The 16,983-nt window shown below is 43.2% G+C and overlaps 3 protein-coding genes across 3 annotated transcripts; all 3 read left to right on the top strand.

Annotated features, from left to right (window-relative positions):
• The first annotated feature begins 3,535 nt into the window (after positions 1-3,535).
• zbtb8b (zinc finger and BTB domain containing 8B) lies at positions 3,536-8,031 on the top strand. The gene is made up of 5 exons (XM_068576141.1): positions 3,536-3,628; positions 4,210-4,408; positions 5,084-5,975; positions 6,111-6,289; positions 6,810-8,031. Exons 2-5 carry the CDS (start codon positions 4,235-4,237, stop codon positions 7,125-7,127), a joined length of 1,563 nt encoding a protein of 520 aa, XP_068432242.1. The 5' UTR covers positions 3,536-3,628; positions 4,210-4,234; the 3' UTR covers positions 7,128-8,031.
• A 478-nt stretch (positions 8,032-8,509) lies between these two features.
• On the top strand, positions 8,510-11,188 carry LOC137785102 (tissue alpha-L-fucosidase-like). The gene is made up of 7 exons (XM_068576142.1): positions 8,510-9,008; positions 9,344-9,478; positions 9,675-9,918; positions 10,074-10,274; positions 10,355-10,545; positions 10,665-10,764; positions 10,857-11,188. The coding sequence occupies exons 1-7, from the start codon at positions 8,536-8,538 to the stop codon at positions 10,992-10,994; spliced, it is 1,482 nt and encodes a 493-aa protein (XP_068432243.1). The 5' UTR covers positions 8,510-8,535; the 3' UTR covers positions 10,995-11,188.
• A 1,647-nt stretch (positions 11,189-12,835) lies between these two features.
• Positions 12,836-16,654, top strand: LOC137785153 (tissue alpha-L-fucosidase-like). Its single transcript, XM_068576230.1, has 8 exons — positions 12,836-13,497; positions 13,641-13,775; positions 14,197-14,334; positions 14,514-14,619; positions 14,741-14,941; positions 15,341-15,531; positions 15,826-15,925; positions 16,061-16,654. Exons 1-8 carry the CDS (start codon positions 13,157-13,159, stop codon positions 16,193-16,195), a joined length of 1,347 nt encoding a protein of 448 aa, XP_068432331.1. The 5' UTR covers positions 12,836-13,156; the 3' UTR covers positions 16,196-16,654.
• The last annotated feature ends 329 nt before the right edge of the window (positions 16,655-16,983 follow it).

Genomic DNA, 16,983 nt, shown 5'->3' with positions numbered 1-16,983 from the left:
CATAAAAAAAAACGGCCTTGCTGAAAGGCATACTTGCGTCGTGAACTAATTCTATACCCTCTGCATGTGGCTCAAGCACAAACACACAGTGTCTTTCTCAGACATGAAAATCCGCTTGAGGTCAACGCTTGAGGATGACTAGTTAACTGTATATAGTACAGGAAGCTTTGATCTCAGGACTTGGCTGTGGCAAAGACAGACAGCCAAAGCCGAGGAACTGCGCTACACCGGAAGCTCGTGGTCTGGGCCGGCTCCATTTACTACTCTGTTCTGGTGCTAAATATACAATAATAAAAAGGCTGGCAGATTTATTTCAGACTGCGATACTTTTACTCTCCAGCGAGGGAAGAAAGGACTGGGCGAGAGACAGACGTCTCCAGATTTCCAAAGGACATTAAGTGATAATTACAGAGAGAGATATACAGAAAGAAAGGGAAGAAGAGGTTTCCCCCTCTCGCTTTTCTCTTTCTCTTCCTCGGCCACCACAGAGGAGAGTGGCGTCTACAAACTAAAGAGGGGCGCCCGCTGTATTAGACTCCCAATGATTGGCTATGATTGCATTATCGGATCCCACGAGGGATAAAAGGACAGCAACAGACAAACACACACACACACACACACACACACACACGCTCACACACACAATGTGTGTGTTCCATTGCTCAATTCCTCCTCAGAAGTCAAACATGGCATTTCTTTTTTAAACATCACAAGCCATGAAAGTAAATTTGATACAAATTCAAACATTGTCTTTATCTTTTTCAAGTCTGTTTCATTCGAAACACATAGGCACACACACACACACACACACACACACACACACACACACACACACACACACTCATACTCCCCTATGTACTCAACTTCACCACCAGTCCACCGCACTCCTCTCAAAGCCCTTTGATCCCCGGTCGAGGGTCCTCTCCGCGGTGCCTCTGTCTGAATTCCAGAGATTCTGGGATAATTCAAACGTTTCACGGCACATACTTGGTCCCCCCAGGAGACAGCGGCGGAGATGGAAAATGCCACCACGGTCTCTCTCCCTCCATTGTCCCTACTCTTTAATCAGGCCCTCTCTGTGGCTCGCGCTGCCACCGTGGTGTGTTGTCTCAGCCTGGGAAAATGCCGGCCTAAGTGGCTGTTATGTGCTGAGGCGCAGACCACAGGGACCCGGAGGGGTGCTGCTGGAGCCCTCTGTGCCAGCCGTGGGTCTCACAGCGGCTAACACACTGACTAAGTGAAGTCCCAAATCTGGATGCAGCCTCGCGTAACAGCCCAACACTACATCTTTTTACTTTTTACACTGGGCTTCAATCTGAAAATCATGCAACATCATAACCATAGGCATAAACCAAAAACCCAATCATAAATCATGAATATTATTTGTTTCTTGGAGGTTGGTGGGTGTAAACCAGCATTAAACTGCCACACAGATAGAGGAGTGTTGTAGAAACTCCAGTGCTTGGCTGTGGAGAGGGAGTTTCCTGCCCCATATGTCATCAAATGACCAATTAAAAGGCATTGTGTTTCCCTGAGTCAGAGCAATAGAAGGTCAGCAACCAGAGCTACCTCAGAGTTCAACCCATTTCAGCTCGGCCTTGGGGTAGACTCGTGTTGGGGCCGGGCAGCCGGGTCAGCCGGCGGTTGGTCCACCTTCAGCCGGACGCAGTGCTCCATCAGGTCAAGTTTACGAGGACTGAGTTAAACCCTGCTGGTTTATTCTAGTTTATATTTAGTGCTTATAAGCGTGAATAGAACTTTTATGAGGTGTCATTAATTTCATTTTCAAAAGAGGGTGAGTGTGGAGGCTCATGTACGCCTACCCTGTGGTTTCTTCGGGCCACCACGAAGCCTTTGTATTCGCCCTGTTTGCCATGGGAAAATATCTGAAACAAATAAGTTGCTCGGTCGGCACCCATCAGTGTAAAAAAACACTTCTAAGAGCTGTGGATTGTGCTGAAAGGGTGTGGCGCAGTGCTGGAGGAACTATACTTGTTTACTCTTGCTAAATCCGAAAATAAAATAGAGGAATTATTTTCTCTCCGAAATGGAAAGCAAATAAACAAGTATTTCTTGAGCAGACAATGTGGGCCGGCAAGAGCCGCCCGCACGTCTGTGCATGCTAAACATGATATGAGAGAGAGGGGGACACTCTGAGGGTCTTCTGCAGATCCTCACTATCATCATCTTTGGCGTATCAATGACTTTCTGCAGTGAAGGAAGTCACATTACTGAAACTTCAGAGAAGTTAAAGTTAAAACATATTTTATTTTCAAAAACACATAAAATCCATATCAAAGGGCAGTTACGAAACAAGTACATTTTGAATTGTTCAATGGTAAAACATTTTGGTTATTTTCTTTGAAGTCTGCTTAGTATGTCATTGATCACATCAAGAATGAAAGCAGTATTTTATACTTCTCTACTGTGAATCTCTTCTCAAATTAGCTTATATACTTTTTATATTTTTTGTTAAATCCTGCTGGAGACAACAAGGTCAAAATAAGGTTATTTTGGGGATTTTAGAAATATAAAAAAATCCTTATTTGAAAAGAACTAGAACCCGGCTGCAATGCAAACTCCCTTGTTAACTATTGGCCTTCAAGAACACTGCGCTCATCTGCTGCTGGTTTATTGGAGATCCAGCAACAGCTGAATGGAAATCTGGAATGCAGACTTTGTCAATTATGTCTCAAAGGGAACACACACTCTATCAATATCATGCAAGCCAGCTCGCTAAAAATATACAGCATATATATATATATATATATATATATATATATATATATATATATATATATATATATGTATACATAAAATAAAAACTTAAAAATGTATCACTTCACTTTAGCCTGCAGATTTGACTTTGTGACTTCACTTTTTTGCACTTTGCTTTGTGTAAGCGTATTCTATATCAAGTCTGCTTTAAAGTGGGATGTGGTTTTAAACTTGTATAACTTTAGAATATGTTTAACTTATATATGTTAAGGTAAATGGTGATGTCAGTGGCAATTCGATTGGAGAGAAACAAAAAGACTGTACTGTGTTTGTGGACCTCCACAGCACCAGCAAGAGGGTGGTGTTTCTGGGGCAACTTCAGGTTGTGCAACACATATAAAACCTACAGTGAGGTTCCACCTTCAGGTAAGATAATAGAGACATCATGGTGCTGCCGCAGTGTGGTGGCCGACTATGTGCTGCAAAGATGATTACTGATTTGAATCTTTCATCAGCTTATGCATTATATTTAATCCCATGTTGTATCTTATGTTATGCATTATATTTCATCTTATGTTTTATCTTATATTATGTGTGTTTTCTTTTCCATCTTATTTCCTCAGTTTTTAATGTTCATTGTATACTATCTTATTGTAAAGCATGCACGCTTTCCTTGTATGAAAGGTTCCATATAAATCACACAATAATAAGACGTGTATCGTTATAATTGATCCCGACCCAGCTGTAGGAGCTGGGAGGGGCTACCCACTCCTCGGTCACTGATTGGATGAATGATACACGTCACACATGGCTGAAACCGGAAGTTGATATGTCGACACGGGACAATGAGCCGTGCTAATCTCTCTGTTATGATAACGATTTTCTCACGTATCGTCGCTTACTTTCTAAGGTAAGGCCGTATTATACGTCCCTTTATCTCGCCGTGTGTCCACTTGCGTTGTGATGTTCAGTTGGTGTTTGTTATTTTGACGTTTTGTGGAATAAAGTATACACAACTAACGTTACTCGGCGCTAGCTACACACATTAGCTTATAAGCAAACACAAAGTCGAGCTTTTCATTTATTCTGTTAAACGGGTGTCTGTTTTGTTTGTGTATTTATCGGCCTTTTTCCCTTCTCATATGATTTTTAAACCTAACCTCACCTCAGTTAGACTGTAAACAAACCTATTGCATATAAGTTCATCTAGTTATTCATTAATATTGCGAGAGTCCTTTGGTTAACTGGTTTCCTCTTTCCCCTTTAAACACATGTTGACTCAGTGTAGTCATTGTTTGTATACTCTATCAAAAAACATTTCAAGTCGGGTGTCACACAAGTTCATAACGTACTAACCAAATGTTTGACACCACAGAACCAAAAAGTCCAACGTCAACCTTCTATTTACACTTTTGAATCTCTCTCTCTCTCTCTCTCTCTCTCTCGCTCTCTCTCTCTCTCTCTCTCTCTCCCTCTCTCTTTCCCTGCCAGGTCTCACTGAAGAAGTATAGGCATAATGGAGGTGCCATGCTACCTGCCCAAACTTCTGATGGAGCTCAACGAGCAGCGTAAGCGGGACTTCTTCTGTGACTGCAGCATCCTTGTTGAAGGCCGTGTCTTCAAGGCCCATCGTAACGTGTTGTTTGCTGGCAGCGGATATTTCCGGGCTCTTCTTGTTCACTATCTGCAGGTGAGAGTAAAGCTGCTTTGCGATATCTTTATTTCTGTTGCATATGGGCATGGTACAAGTGTAATGATTTGTCTAAGGTAGTGCATTTACTATTGTGTTATAAATTATTATTTTAACGTTTTAACATGTTACTACAATACAGATCACTTTCTATAACCTCCTTACCCCCCCATACTTTGTCCAAGCATCGTACCTGGAGGAACAGGGCCTTCTCTTCAACTTTCTTCCTCAGCACCTCAGACATTCTCCGTCACTCGCCACATTCAAAACAGCACTTAAAACTGATTTATTTAAATCTGCTTTAAACCTGTGATGCTAGTTAAATGTGTTTTTGTTTAGTTTCTTGATGTTATGTCATCTCTCTTGTGTACATTGTTATTGTTTCAATTGTTTGTTTATACCATGTAAAGCGCCTTGAGTACATTTTTTAAAGCGCTTTACAAATAAAATGTATTATTTTTATGATAAAAAGCTGTGAAGAACAAAGTAAGAAATAAATTAATTCCTCGTGGGTGGATGATGGGGCTTGGGGTACTTTGTATAATGGTTTGGAGGTCTAGTCTAGTTTGTAAATGTAACGGCTAATTCTCTATTATTCTTGCTGCTAGTCACAGCTGAGGTTGGCAAAGGAGGGCATCCGGTGTACCTACTAAGTAATGTATTATCTCTTTCCAGGATAGTGGACAGCGCTACAGCACGGCATCGCTGGACATTGTGACAGCAGATGCCTTCTCGATTATCCTAGACTTCCTTTACTCTGGCCGCTTGGCGCTGAACAGAAGCAATGTCATTGAGGTGATGTCAGCAGGCAGCTACCTGCAGATGACTGATCTGGTAAACTTCTGTAAGGTATACATCCGCTCATCATTGGAAATATGCAACAAGGAGAAGGAGAGGAAAACAGAAATGGATGGAGCTATAGGTCCTGCAGACAGTGGCACTCCTGCTGTGACAGTCTCTTGTGGTGCTGAGGCTGTGGAGTCTCATTCACAGGCTGCAGAAGCCGATGGAAGGTCGGGTTTATGTCCAAAGTCTGTGACCTTGGCTACAACCCCCATTTCCGTCCCTGTCACGTCAACTCCGGGCACAAACAGAGACATGGACAGCGACTACCATTCCAGGGATGAATTTGTATCTGGGCGTGAGGGACAGAAAGAACACATGGATCAGACGAACCTCTCTTCCTCTTCATCATCTGCTTTGACCCCTGAGTTAGTGAACCCCAAGATAGAGTACGACCCCGATGAGGAGCCCATGGAGTCCCCCGACTCCAAAGACCTGGCCTCATATCCTGGACCCTCTCTCCATAACCCTCATCATAGCAGACTGATTCCTCCTCCTTCAAATGAGCGTTCTCCCTCGAGATACAGCCCTCCTTTTAATGCCAGGCAGCTGATGGAGATTCTGGGCAGAAGTGAAGGCCCGAGTCCGATCGGGGACAGAATGGTACAGCGCTTTACCCAAGGGCTAGGTAGCGGCACGGAAGGAGGCAGAATGGATGGCGGTTTAGGGTTTGTGGGATCATCTATCATGGAGATCCAGTCCGATTGGCTTGGAGAGGAAACAGGTAATTGGCAAGCGATGACGACTAATGTTTCACTCTAGGCAACAACAACCAAATCTTAAGCTATTTTGCATTCAACAGATTCTCATGCATTGAGGTAAATCTGAATTGTTGGCCTCTCTCTCTTTCCTCCTGCAGGGGATGGTTTGGTGGTACAAGTGAAACTCCACAAGTGCCCATTCTGTCCGTACACTGCCAAGCAGAAAGGAATCATGAAGAGACACATCCGCTGCCACACAGGAGAGAGGCCCTTCCCCTGTCCCATGTGTGGTAAGAGGTTCACAAGACAGGAGCACCTTCGCAACCACGCTCTCAATGTAAGACCGCATTGTGATCACCGTTCTCACCTGTTTTTGATAGTTAGGCCTCTTTGGCTAAGGTGGCTTCTGCAACTACCACAATTTTGAAAACAATTGTTCCATATATTTTGATTAATTATGTTTATTACATATTTTGTTATCTCTAACATAGTGGGGAATTGCACTGTGGCAATTATGCTTCCCCTTTTAGTTTACAGATGAATCGTTGTATTTGGGTCTTGGTTGCAGTAAAATGGTATAGTCAATAATATATACTTAAGATGTAGTGGTTTGTAGACAACCAGTTAAAGACAGTAATTGCGAGCAGTTAGTTGTAAACGGTAATTAGCTGTCTCAGTCTTTAATTGAGTTCTCTTAGTGCTGTTAAATTGTGTTGCTTGTGTTTTGTGCGAAGTGAATGAGAGCCGGCAATCTTTTGGCGCCTATTTTTTCTAGCTATAATAACCTAAAAGTTTGGGTTGCCCGTGCAAAATGATACAATGATTTTTTTCTCTCTCACCGTGTTGACCATCGACAGGTCCATCGGCACAACTGGCCAGTGCCATGTAAGAGCTGCAGGCGAACCTTCATTGGATCCGGCGTTACACCGGGACTCAGACGCTTCGGCATCTGCGACAGCTGCAACTGTGTGACCACCACTCACGAGGACTCCGCCACCGGTCACCCGGCCAGCCAAGCAGAGCCCATGGAACGGGGAGGCTTGGGCACAGACTGGTCCAGTTTTATGGACGATGTAGACGAGGTGGAGGTTGGCAGAGTGGAGGACTTGGTCGGGAAACAGATGCTTGAAAGGCAGCTGGCTGTCTGCACTGATGTAGATACAGTGAATCTGTAGTCTGCTGTTATTATTACTGAAATAATGCCTTATTTATTGACTAATTATATTGTAACCAGAAAACAAAATGTGTCCTTTTGACCGTTGACGATATCATGCTCCAGTGATTTTGCCTGGCAGCAAATAGCAGTGGTGAAAACATATTTTGAATCATAAATGTGGTCTTTTACTTCTTTGCAGAGTTGCTCAAATGTACCTGAATGTGCTGCACATAAAGATAAGATGGTTGTCGACCTCTACAGATGATAGACAAAATAGCTTGTTGCATGTTTTGTTTTGTCCCAAAATATAGCAGCTCATAGATACAAATTTGCTTTGTGGTTATATTGTGGAAACTGAGGATGTTTATGCCACAGATGTGTTGGGTAATTGTTGACTTACACTACTGGTGAAAAGTTTGGAGTGACCTGGTATGTTGATTTTTTTTTTCTTTTTTCCTTTCATAATGACTATAGAGACAAAGAGAGTACAATTCAGAAACAACATTTAGCATTTATATTTTAATTAGCTTTGGCCCCAAACAAATAATAATTACTTGCAACCGTGCATTTGGGCTCTACATATTTTCTCCTCTCTGCAGTTTTGATTTGTTTGTCTTTATTTTGGCCATCTGATATAAATTGATAAAATTCCAATACTGCTAACCTTGTTTTAAGAATAGCTGTGCTAATACTGTTAATATTCCACCTCTTTCCAGGCATTTTTATCCACCGAAACAGGAATTTATTCCTTTTTAAATCTGCATATGTTTTGCTTAGCGTCCAATTAATTTTACAGATGACGACTTGAATTCTTCTTCAACTGTTACTGAGAGGAATCTTTTTCTCCTGCCTTTAAATTGTCTGGACTAACCGTTGCGCCGCATTTTGTTCTCCAAGTATAAAACACATCTTTTTCTCTTTTTTTTTTTACAAACACTTTCATACAAAATAACATTAATTTGTGAAGAAGACTTCATACAACATGACATGACAAATACAGTCCTCTGTAGGAGTAGATCATGCTTTTGTGGGGAGGGGAGGGCAAACTTTTGACCGGCAGTGTATTCCGCTCATCACACTCGCTGCCGGCAGTAATAATAGAAAAATGGAATTAGGACGCCACCTAGTGGTTGAACCTCAACCGGGTAATAAGGTTGTTGGAGAAACCACAGGCTTTTTGCATTAAGCAAGCAGCTGACTACTTCCCATTGCCTTAAGGAATCAATTTTAATAGCTTGTTTACCTGTTTGTGTTTTATTGGAAGTGCACACAATAATTATAGAGTCAACTGAATCTCACTAGAATCCTAATCCTGCAATTTCCACACTAATAAAGGATTATCTTCTTTGATCTAGAATGGACGTTATAGTGTTATGACGAGAACAACTGGCGGAAGTTGGTCACATGCCCTACCCACAATATAAAGAATGCAATATACACGCACCAGTCATGTGACACATGTTACATGGTGTGACTGTAAGTTTCACAATCGGCACAGTAGTGACAGATTTTGCTTTACTCTCGAACGGACCATGTCGCCTCCAGTGCGGGCTGCATGCCTCCCTGTGTTGTGGGTCATCCTCGTCGTCGTGTGGGCACCTGGGTGCACGGCACGTTACGCAGCCAATTGGACCAGCCTGGATGCCAGACCCCTGCCCCAGTGGTACGACGAGGCGAAGATCGGGATTTTCGTCCACTGGGGGGTCTTCTCGGTCCCTAGCTTCGGGCAGTTTAGCGAGTGGTTTTGGTACTGGTGGCAGTCCAAGCGCGCAGAGGAAGTTTTGTTCATGCTGAAAAACTACCCACCGGGATTTAAATACTCGGACTTTGCGCACGAGTTTCGCGCAGAATTCTTCGATCCGGACAACTGGGCAGAGATTTTCAAAGCCTCCGGAGCAAAGTAAGTTCAACAGATATGACATAGCGATATTTACAACAATGTGCACATACCTGTTTTATATGTTGCAGTCAGAGCTGGGTTTTTGCCAGTTTCCTCCAGTTTTTTGTTTTGTTTTTGCCAGTGTTTCCTCAAGCCACACCCATATAGTCAAGTGTCATGTTGCTTGAGGCAGGGCCTCTCGAGGCATACTAATCAGTATAGCACCATATTTCTGAGTGTATCACGATATAATAATCAGTTTCTCTCAAAAGTCACACCACCATAATTGTCATGCCTTCTGTGTTGTCTCATGTGTTAAGGTATTTATGTGTACATGCTTTTTTATTTTTATACAGGTATGTGGTATTCACATCCAAACACCACGAAGGATTCACAAACTGGCCCTCGGTAGGTTCCTGGAACTGGAACTCGATGGATGTCGGTCCTCACCGGGACCTGGTGGGAGAACTGGCTGCAGCTGTCAGGAATAAGTCAGTATTGCAAATTGAGGAAGTTAAAGTAACAATAAGACATGTTGCGAATAATGATTGTTTCACATAAGGACAGCATATAATGACTGTAACAAAAAAACAGCTGATATTAGTGTGAATTCTGTAAATCTTATATGAGACCAGTTGGAAATAATGGAAATAAAAACAACATTAATTAATATGTCTTTGTTGACAGGTCATTGCGCTTGGGTCTCTACCACTCTCTATATGAATGGTACAATCCCCTTTTCTTGTCGGACCAAGCCTCTGGATTCAAGACTCAGAACTTTGTTGGCGGTAAGACTCTTCCAGAGCTGGTGGACCTTGTGACAACGTACAAACCTGATCTGATCTGGTCTGATGGGGACTGGGAAGCACCAGATACCTACTGGAACTCCACCCAGTTCCTGGCCTGGCTCTACAATGACAGCCCAGTCAAAGTATGCTCAAGCTTTTACAACAATGTTCATCAAAGCATGTTTATTTATACATATTACATTGCCACTTAATTGAATCATTTACATATAATGCAAAAATACATCTATTTGATAAATAACAGCAGTCTTTTTGTGAAACCACGTGTGTGTTTCTTCAGGATGTGGTGGTGACCAATGACAGGTGGGGAAAGGGCTGCTACTGCAAACATGGAGGCTACTACAACTGTGCTGATAGGTACACACCAGGGACACTTCCAGACCACAAATGGGAGAAGTGCCAGTCCATCGACACACGTTCTTGGGGCTACCGAAGAAACATGAAGCTAAGCGAGGTCATGGACCTGCCGGCCATCCTAAAGGTGAAAGGTCACAGTAGGTCATCGACTAAGACTGGTTTACGTCCAGTCATCTTGTGCTGATCTAGGACTTCTTTCCTCAGGACTTGGTGTATGTGGTGGCCATGGGTGGTAACTACCTGCTGAACATTGGGCCGATGGCAGACGGCATGATTGCCCCGGTGTTTGAGGAGAGGCTGAGGGGACTCGGTGTTTGGTTGGGCATCAATGGGGAGGCCATCTATTCTTCCAAACCCTGGAGGGTCCAGACGGAGAACAGCACTGTCACTGTCTGGTGAGATTGTAATTTAGGTTTTTTTTTGGAGCGAAGCACAGTATTGTCCAGGAGTCTAACCTGAACAAAATCTTTTCATTTTATGATTAAAAATAAGCCATGTTTTGCTCCTATTGTAGGTACACTGCTAAAAACAATACTGTGTATGCCATTTTCCTTGGCTGGCCAGCCAATCAACTACTTCAGCTCACAGCACCAAAGATGTCTGGAGCAACAAAAGTAACCCCGCACAACGTTATGCTCATACTATTTAATCCTAACTCAATTTGTTATAATTTTAAACTCTTTATATTCCTCTTTTAAATCCACAGATTACACTTATGGACTATCCTAATGTACTACTGAAGTGGGCACCGCTGACACCATCAGCTGGACTGATGATTGCTATGCCACCTATACCAGAATCTGCTGGAAATGCCTGGTGTCTGAAACTGGAGGGAGTAGTCTAACCAGAGAGTTGTGTATCTGGAACAAGTCTTCAGGTTGAAGTGAATCTGTTTAGATTTACTGTAACGTGTGTGTGTGTGTGTGTGTGTGTGTGTGTGTGTGTTATATTAAATGTGATCAATGTGATTTAAATGTATTTTTGCATAGTAATATTAAAAGGCCAAAATAAAAGGTTGGCAAAGGATGGTCATCACAACTGGGTTAAGAGTCATTTCATTCCCTTAGGAATTTACTGTGGATAAAGTTGGGTTCATCCATGCACTAGAGCTCTTTGGGCATATTTCTATCACCTAAGCATTTTGAGAGTGTTATAACCAAGTGCAAAGTAAGCAGTTGTGGAACATTTAAAGGAGCTATATTATGGAATATAGTGAGTTTTTGTAAAAAAAGAGTCTGTCTTTAATTATTTATGACCAATACGTTTGTTTAATTATTACATCATTGACCCTGTAGGTGGCAGTACACACCTTTTAAGTAACTGTTGCAATCCGCCATTAAACCAAAAGAAGAAGAACACCTACGTTTATATCAGAAAGCGGGTTTCCACCGCGGTGCTCCCTCGACGCCGACCCATGGGGAAGTCGCGGGACTTGAGTGAATTCGAGCGGGGCACCATCGTGGGAGCGCGGCGCGCCGGCTGCAGCATCGCGGAGACGGTGAACCTGTTGGGCTTCTCCAAGACCGCGGTGGCCCGGGTCTACAGGGAATGGTGCGCCGAGCAGAAAACATCGAGTCGCCGGGAGACCTGCGGGAGGAAACGCCTCGTCGATGCAAGTGGCGAGAGGACGATGGAGCGAGTGGTGGAGGAGAACAACCACGCCACGAGTGTGCAGATCCAGGCGCTGTACAACAGCAGCAGTGGGCAGGAGAGGCCCATCTCGCTCACGACCACCCGGCGGACCCTGAAGCGGCTCGGCTACAGCCGCATGTCTGAGCAGCGGGACACGCTCGTCCAGGCCGGGCTGGACGCGCTCTCAGCGGTCACATCCTGCGCAGAGCAGCCGGGGACCGATGCGGACTTGTACCCGGCCTGATGGAGCCACGACCTGGATACACCTTGTTCAGTGATGGCGTATTAATTTACAAAGAAAGTTGCCCGAATGGGCGCAAGAAAAATCGATGTGCATAAGTCACTTTTCTTCTTTCGCTGTACATATGATTCAAATGTTTAATCATAAAGTTTATCATTTATTTTTCTTTAAAAAGAAAAGATTGAATCAATTGTACACACTTTTGCACGTTTCAATGCATTATATAAACACATTCCGTTTCAAAATGTTCTGTAGGTGAATGATTGTCTCAGTTTTTTTAATGCTTCAGAATATTGTGTATTTACAGCAAAATAATATAGTTACAATATAATGTATTATTAGGGGGGAAAACCTCTTCACATTTCTAACCTTTTCTTTAAATATTACCATGATATATCGTCAAACATAATACATTATCCATCAAGAGAGGCCCAAACAATATATTCCCGGTGAATAAATAATCGTTGGTTGCAGTTTTCAAAGGGAAAAAAATAATTAATCCCACTCTATGCAAATGGTATCATATATAGATTGTTACACAGTACAACATTGTGAGTTTTCCGCAAGGTGAGTATTTTAACAAATTATTTCACCATGTATCCACTTTATTCCTATTTAATGTATTGTATTTGGGACTTTAGAAATCTCAACATGTACAATTTACACTAGAATAAGTTCAATCGGTGCAGATGGTATCCCATGGTCTCTTGTTTGTTAAATAAAGTTGCAGTAAAAAAAACACCAAAATGATACAAGTCCCTTTTAATTGTATTTAGTATTTTACTGTTTTCCTTCTTATTTCTGTTTTTGTTGTAAAAGGCTAGATAACTCTGGTGCACACTCCAATGCACCAAGTGGCGGTAATGCACCTTAAGTTGGATGCTCATGCCATCCGCCATAAAACCTCAGAAGAAGAAGAAGAAAAACCAGACGGGAGGGTCACGTGATGCTTCACGTGATTCCAGTCTTATGATGGGAAACGTTACACCTGAAAGGGTCGCAACAGGGAAAAGGAAGTCCGTGTGTAACACAGCTTCAAGCAGTGAGGCACGGTATCCTCCATAACCAGCTGGTTTCTGACTGCACTTCGCCGCTCACCTGCTCGCCTTCAAGCGGGCGCACCTGTGCTCATCATGCTCACCGCGTTCGTCCTCGTTGTGGCGCTCGTGTCCCAAACGGCGGCTCGCTACACCGCGGACTGGGCGAGTTTGGACGCCAGGCCGCTGCCTTCGTGGTACGACGAAGCCAAAGTGGGGGTTTTCGTCCACTGGGGTGTGTTCTCCGTGCCCGGTTTCGACAGCGAGTGGTTCTGGTGGCACTGGCAGGGCCAGCAGCCCCCGGACCAGAAGTGCGTGAGCTTCATGTCGAAGAACTACCCGCCTGGTTTCAGCTACCCGGAGTTCGCGCCCCAGTTTCACGCGCAGTTCTTCAACCCGGGGGACTGGGCGGACATATTCAAGGCCTCGGGTGCGAAGTGAGTGCGTGTATTACGGCTAACGCCAGCTCAAATGTGTTAGGTTTCGACGAGACAGTTTCACTTCCGGGTGTCGAACACCTGAACACCGGTTGTGCACATATACGTAGGTTCTGTGTAACTCTTGCACATCTTCTTCACAGATATGTCGTCCTGACTGCCAAACACCACGAAGGGTTCACCAACTGGGCATCCCCAAACTCCTGGAGCTGGAATTCAGTGGATATCGGTCCTCACAGAGACCTAGTGGGAGACCTGGGAGAGGCAGTGCGCAACAGGTGGGTCACCAAGTGTTGTAACTCGTACTCATTGCAGTGCTGACAAGTTTATATAGAAAGAATGCGATGCTTTAAAAAAAAAAATTGTACAACCTGTGCTGTTCGGGATATTTGAACTTCAGCTTTCCTCTGGTGACGATATGTGATGTTGCTCAGCAGTGTGATGTCACTCTTCACATGGATACAGACCTAGCTAAGTAAATAATGTATTGACCGTGTCGAGAGCGATTCACATTAAATACAATTTCCTTACCAACGTGAAAATAATGAGTCTGTCTTCAGTAATAGTTTATGCAATCTGCAGACTGAGCATTAAGGGCCCCAGCAGCGTCACTGATTCCTTCCTAAAAATAAATCCTGATTGGTAGTGTTGAGTGTTGTCAATGACTGAGTCTGAAGTTTTTTGAATTTCCTCTTCCAGGTCATTGCACTATGGACTCTACAACTCTCTGTATGAGTGGTTCAACCCTCTCTACCTGGCAGACAAGAAGAATGGATTCAAAACGCAGGAGTTTGTGATGCATAAACTGCTGCCGGAGCTTTACAACATGGTTGTAAGGTCTGTAACCCTTGAATTACCCCATCAGCTGATTTCAATTCATACCAGTTTATTGTACCGAATTATGGAAATAAAATCATATGTTTTTATATTTTCATGCGTCTGATATGAGATACAAGCGCATGTCAATACAACTTCATGGCAGGCTTTTCAAAACCTTTTGACTTCCTGTTTTGCAGGTACAGGCCTGAGCTGATCTGGTCTGATGGGGACTGGGAAGCACCTGACACCTACTGGAACTCCACTGAGTTCCTGGCCTGGCTCTACAATGAAAGCCCTGTCAAAGTATGTGTTTTTATCACATACAAGCAATGCATACCGGTGATAACTGCAAGAATGCTGTGCTATATATTTAACAATTAATGGTCTGAGCATGTATTCATTCATGTACTTATTCTGGTCTTAGGATACGATTGTGACCAACGACAGGTGGGGCGCTGGCTGTGCATGTAAACACGGCGGCTACTATAACTGTAAAGACAAATACACCCCAGGCCAGCTGCCCAAACACAAATGGGAGAAGTGCACGTCCGTGGACACGTTTTCCTGGGGTTACCGGCGAAACATGAAAATGAGTGAGCTGATGGACTTACCCAGTATCATAGAGGTGCGGATAATGTGATGGTATCAATTTATTACTTAATCTGTGAAGTTAATTTCTTACTTGTCGCTGTGTTAATTTGCAACCGCATACATCGGTCATGGAAGCCAACATTCCCACAGGAATCGGTCTAATGAGGAAAGTGTTGCTATTTTTTAATCGGTCAATTTGCTGATCCCTAATGGGCTACATTACAATCATGTTTGGTCCTCGCTTTCAAGAGAATACTGATCCCAAATGAATTCAAGTACAATAGGTGTCAGTCATCTTTGTTTTCACTGTTCAAAAACTGATAATAATAATAATAATAATAATACTTTAATCAGTGAGGCATCTCTTAACAGTGAGGCATCTCTTTGTGGCTAAGTGGTTGTCCTGTGCCTCCTGCTGCTGCTTCTGTTGTAGGATCTGGTTCACACTGTGGCTCTCGGAGGTAACTACCTTCTGAATGTGGGTCCCACACCTGACGGGATGATCCCCCCAGTGTTTGAGGAGAGACTCAGGGGTGTTGGAGCCTGGCTCAAGATAAACGGGGAAGCCATTTACACCTCCAAACCCTGGAGGGTCCAGACCGAGAACGCCACTGTGCCAGTCTGGTAAGAGGAGAGGGAGATCTGACCTGGTAGTTCCTGTCTTTGTACAATTTAAATTAATACGTTGTTTATTGTTTACATACTATTACATACTGTTATTTCCCACTGGAGAGCTTCTGTTTGTAAATAAAAGAAAACAAAATACATATTTTTTTGTCAGTCTGCGCTGCATTGGCTTATGGGTTCGACCAATCGCTGTACACTTGCATCACTCTCTGAGAAGGATGTCCTTAAAACTTTAAAAAAGTAAATTAATGCAATTATCGTCTCCCCCTTTTTAAAAAACAATTTTTTTAGGTTTACATCCAAAGGAGCCACAGTCTATGCCATCATGACAGCCAGACCTCCCAAACTCACATTGCAACTATTAGGACCCAAAACATCAGCAGCCACTAAGGTAAAGGCACGAACAATGATGTCTGTTTTTTATATTGTAAAAGATCAATAACTATGCCATTTTAGGAACTATACATTTACAGAAGGGAATGAGGTAGGTATGAAAATAAATACAACATTTTTGTTTCTTGTCCAGGTGACCTTGTTGGGGAATCCAAATCCTCTATCCTGGGCCCCGGTCCAACCCGGTGGTGGCCTTACTGTCCTTCTACCTGAACTGCCCTATTCCCCCAGTCGGGCCTGGACGCTCAAACTGGATGGCATCCAGTGAGCCGTAAACCCCAGAAGTATTCAACCCCAGCAAAGTTGAATGTTAAAAATGTATTAATCTCAGGTTGTGATTCATGTTTGTGGGATATTGGGAAACGTGTGCACTACGGTTAAAGGGACAGGACTTCTGTAATGGATGAGTATTTTTTTGCCAAAATGAGGAATGAAACGCTTTCCTTCAATGATTCCTTTGTGGCTCTGAGGACTGGACATTTAATGGGTCACTACCTCATACTTGGATGAAGATTTTATTTTTTTTAAAGGATAAAAAGATTATGAATTGGAAGTGGAATATTCTGTTCAGCAAATCTTTCACGGCACCTTCTCAGCTGTCTATCGCAGATTCAGAGACAATTCTTTTTTCCTTTTTTTTTTAAGGGGTATGTTGAACAAAGTATACAAAGCACTTTTTTTCACTGAATGCTTTTACAATTACTGAATAAAAGATTTGTCTGATAAATGGTTCTTCTGTGCCACACAGTAGACTAGAGCCCGTAAAGGTTTATAGTATACCAGGAAAAGCTACGGTGAGAAGCGTAGGCTCTGCCTCTGAACACCCACACAGGTGTTTGAGTTAATCTGGTGATTAGACCTCCTCAGGACTCGTGCACAATTGAGTCTGCAGTTAGCGTTGTTAAATTAGGGCCGAACAAATTACATATTTACCATTCTTAATTGGTTGACGAGCAGAGGTCTAATCAACCAGAGCAATTGAAAACACCTGTGTGGCTGTACAGGGCCGTTGAAGCAAGGTCAGGATATCAAGCTTCCTGACTAAAAAGAGTCCTT

The sequence above is a fragment of the Clinocottus analis genome, unplaced genomic scaffold (genome assembly GCF_023055335.1).
Source record: "Clinocottus analis isolate CAN_PGR_092001 unplaced genomic scaffold, fCliAna1.0.p SCAF_14, whole genome shotgun sequence".
NCBI lineage: Eukaryota > Metazoa > Chordata > Actinopteri > Perciformes > Cottidae > Clinocottus > Clinocottus analis.
Note: the sequence above shows the minus strand (reverse complement) of the source record. Positions and strands in the feature narration are given on the sequence as shown.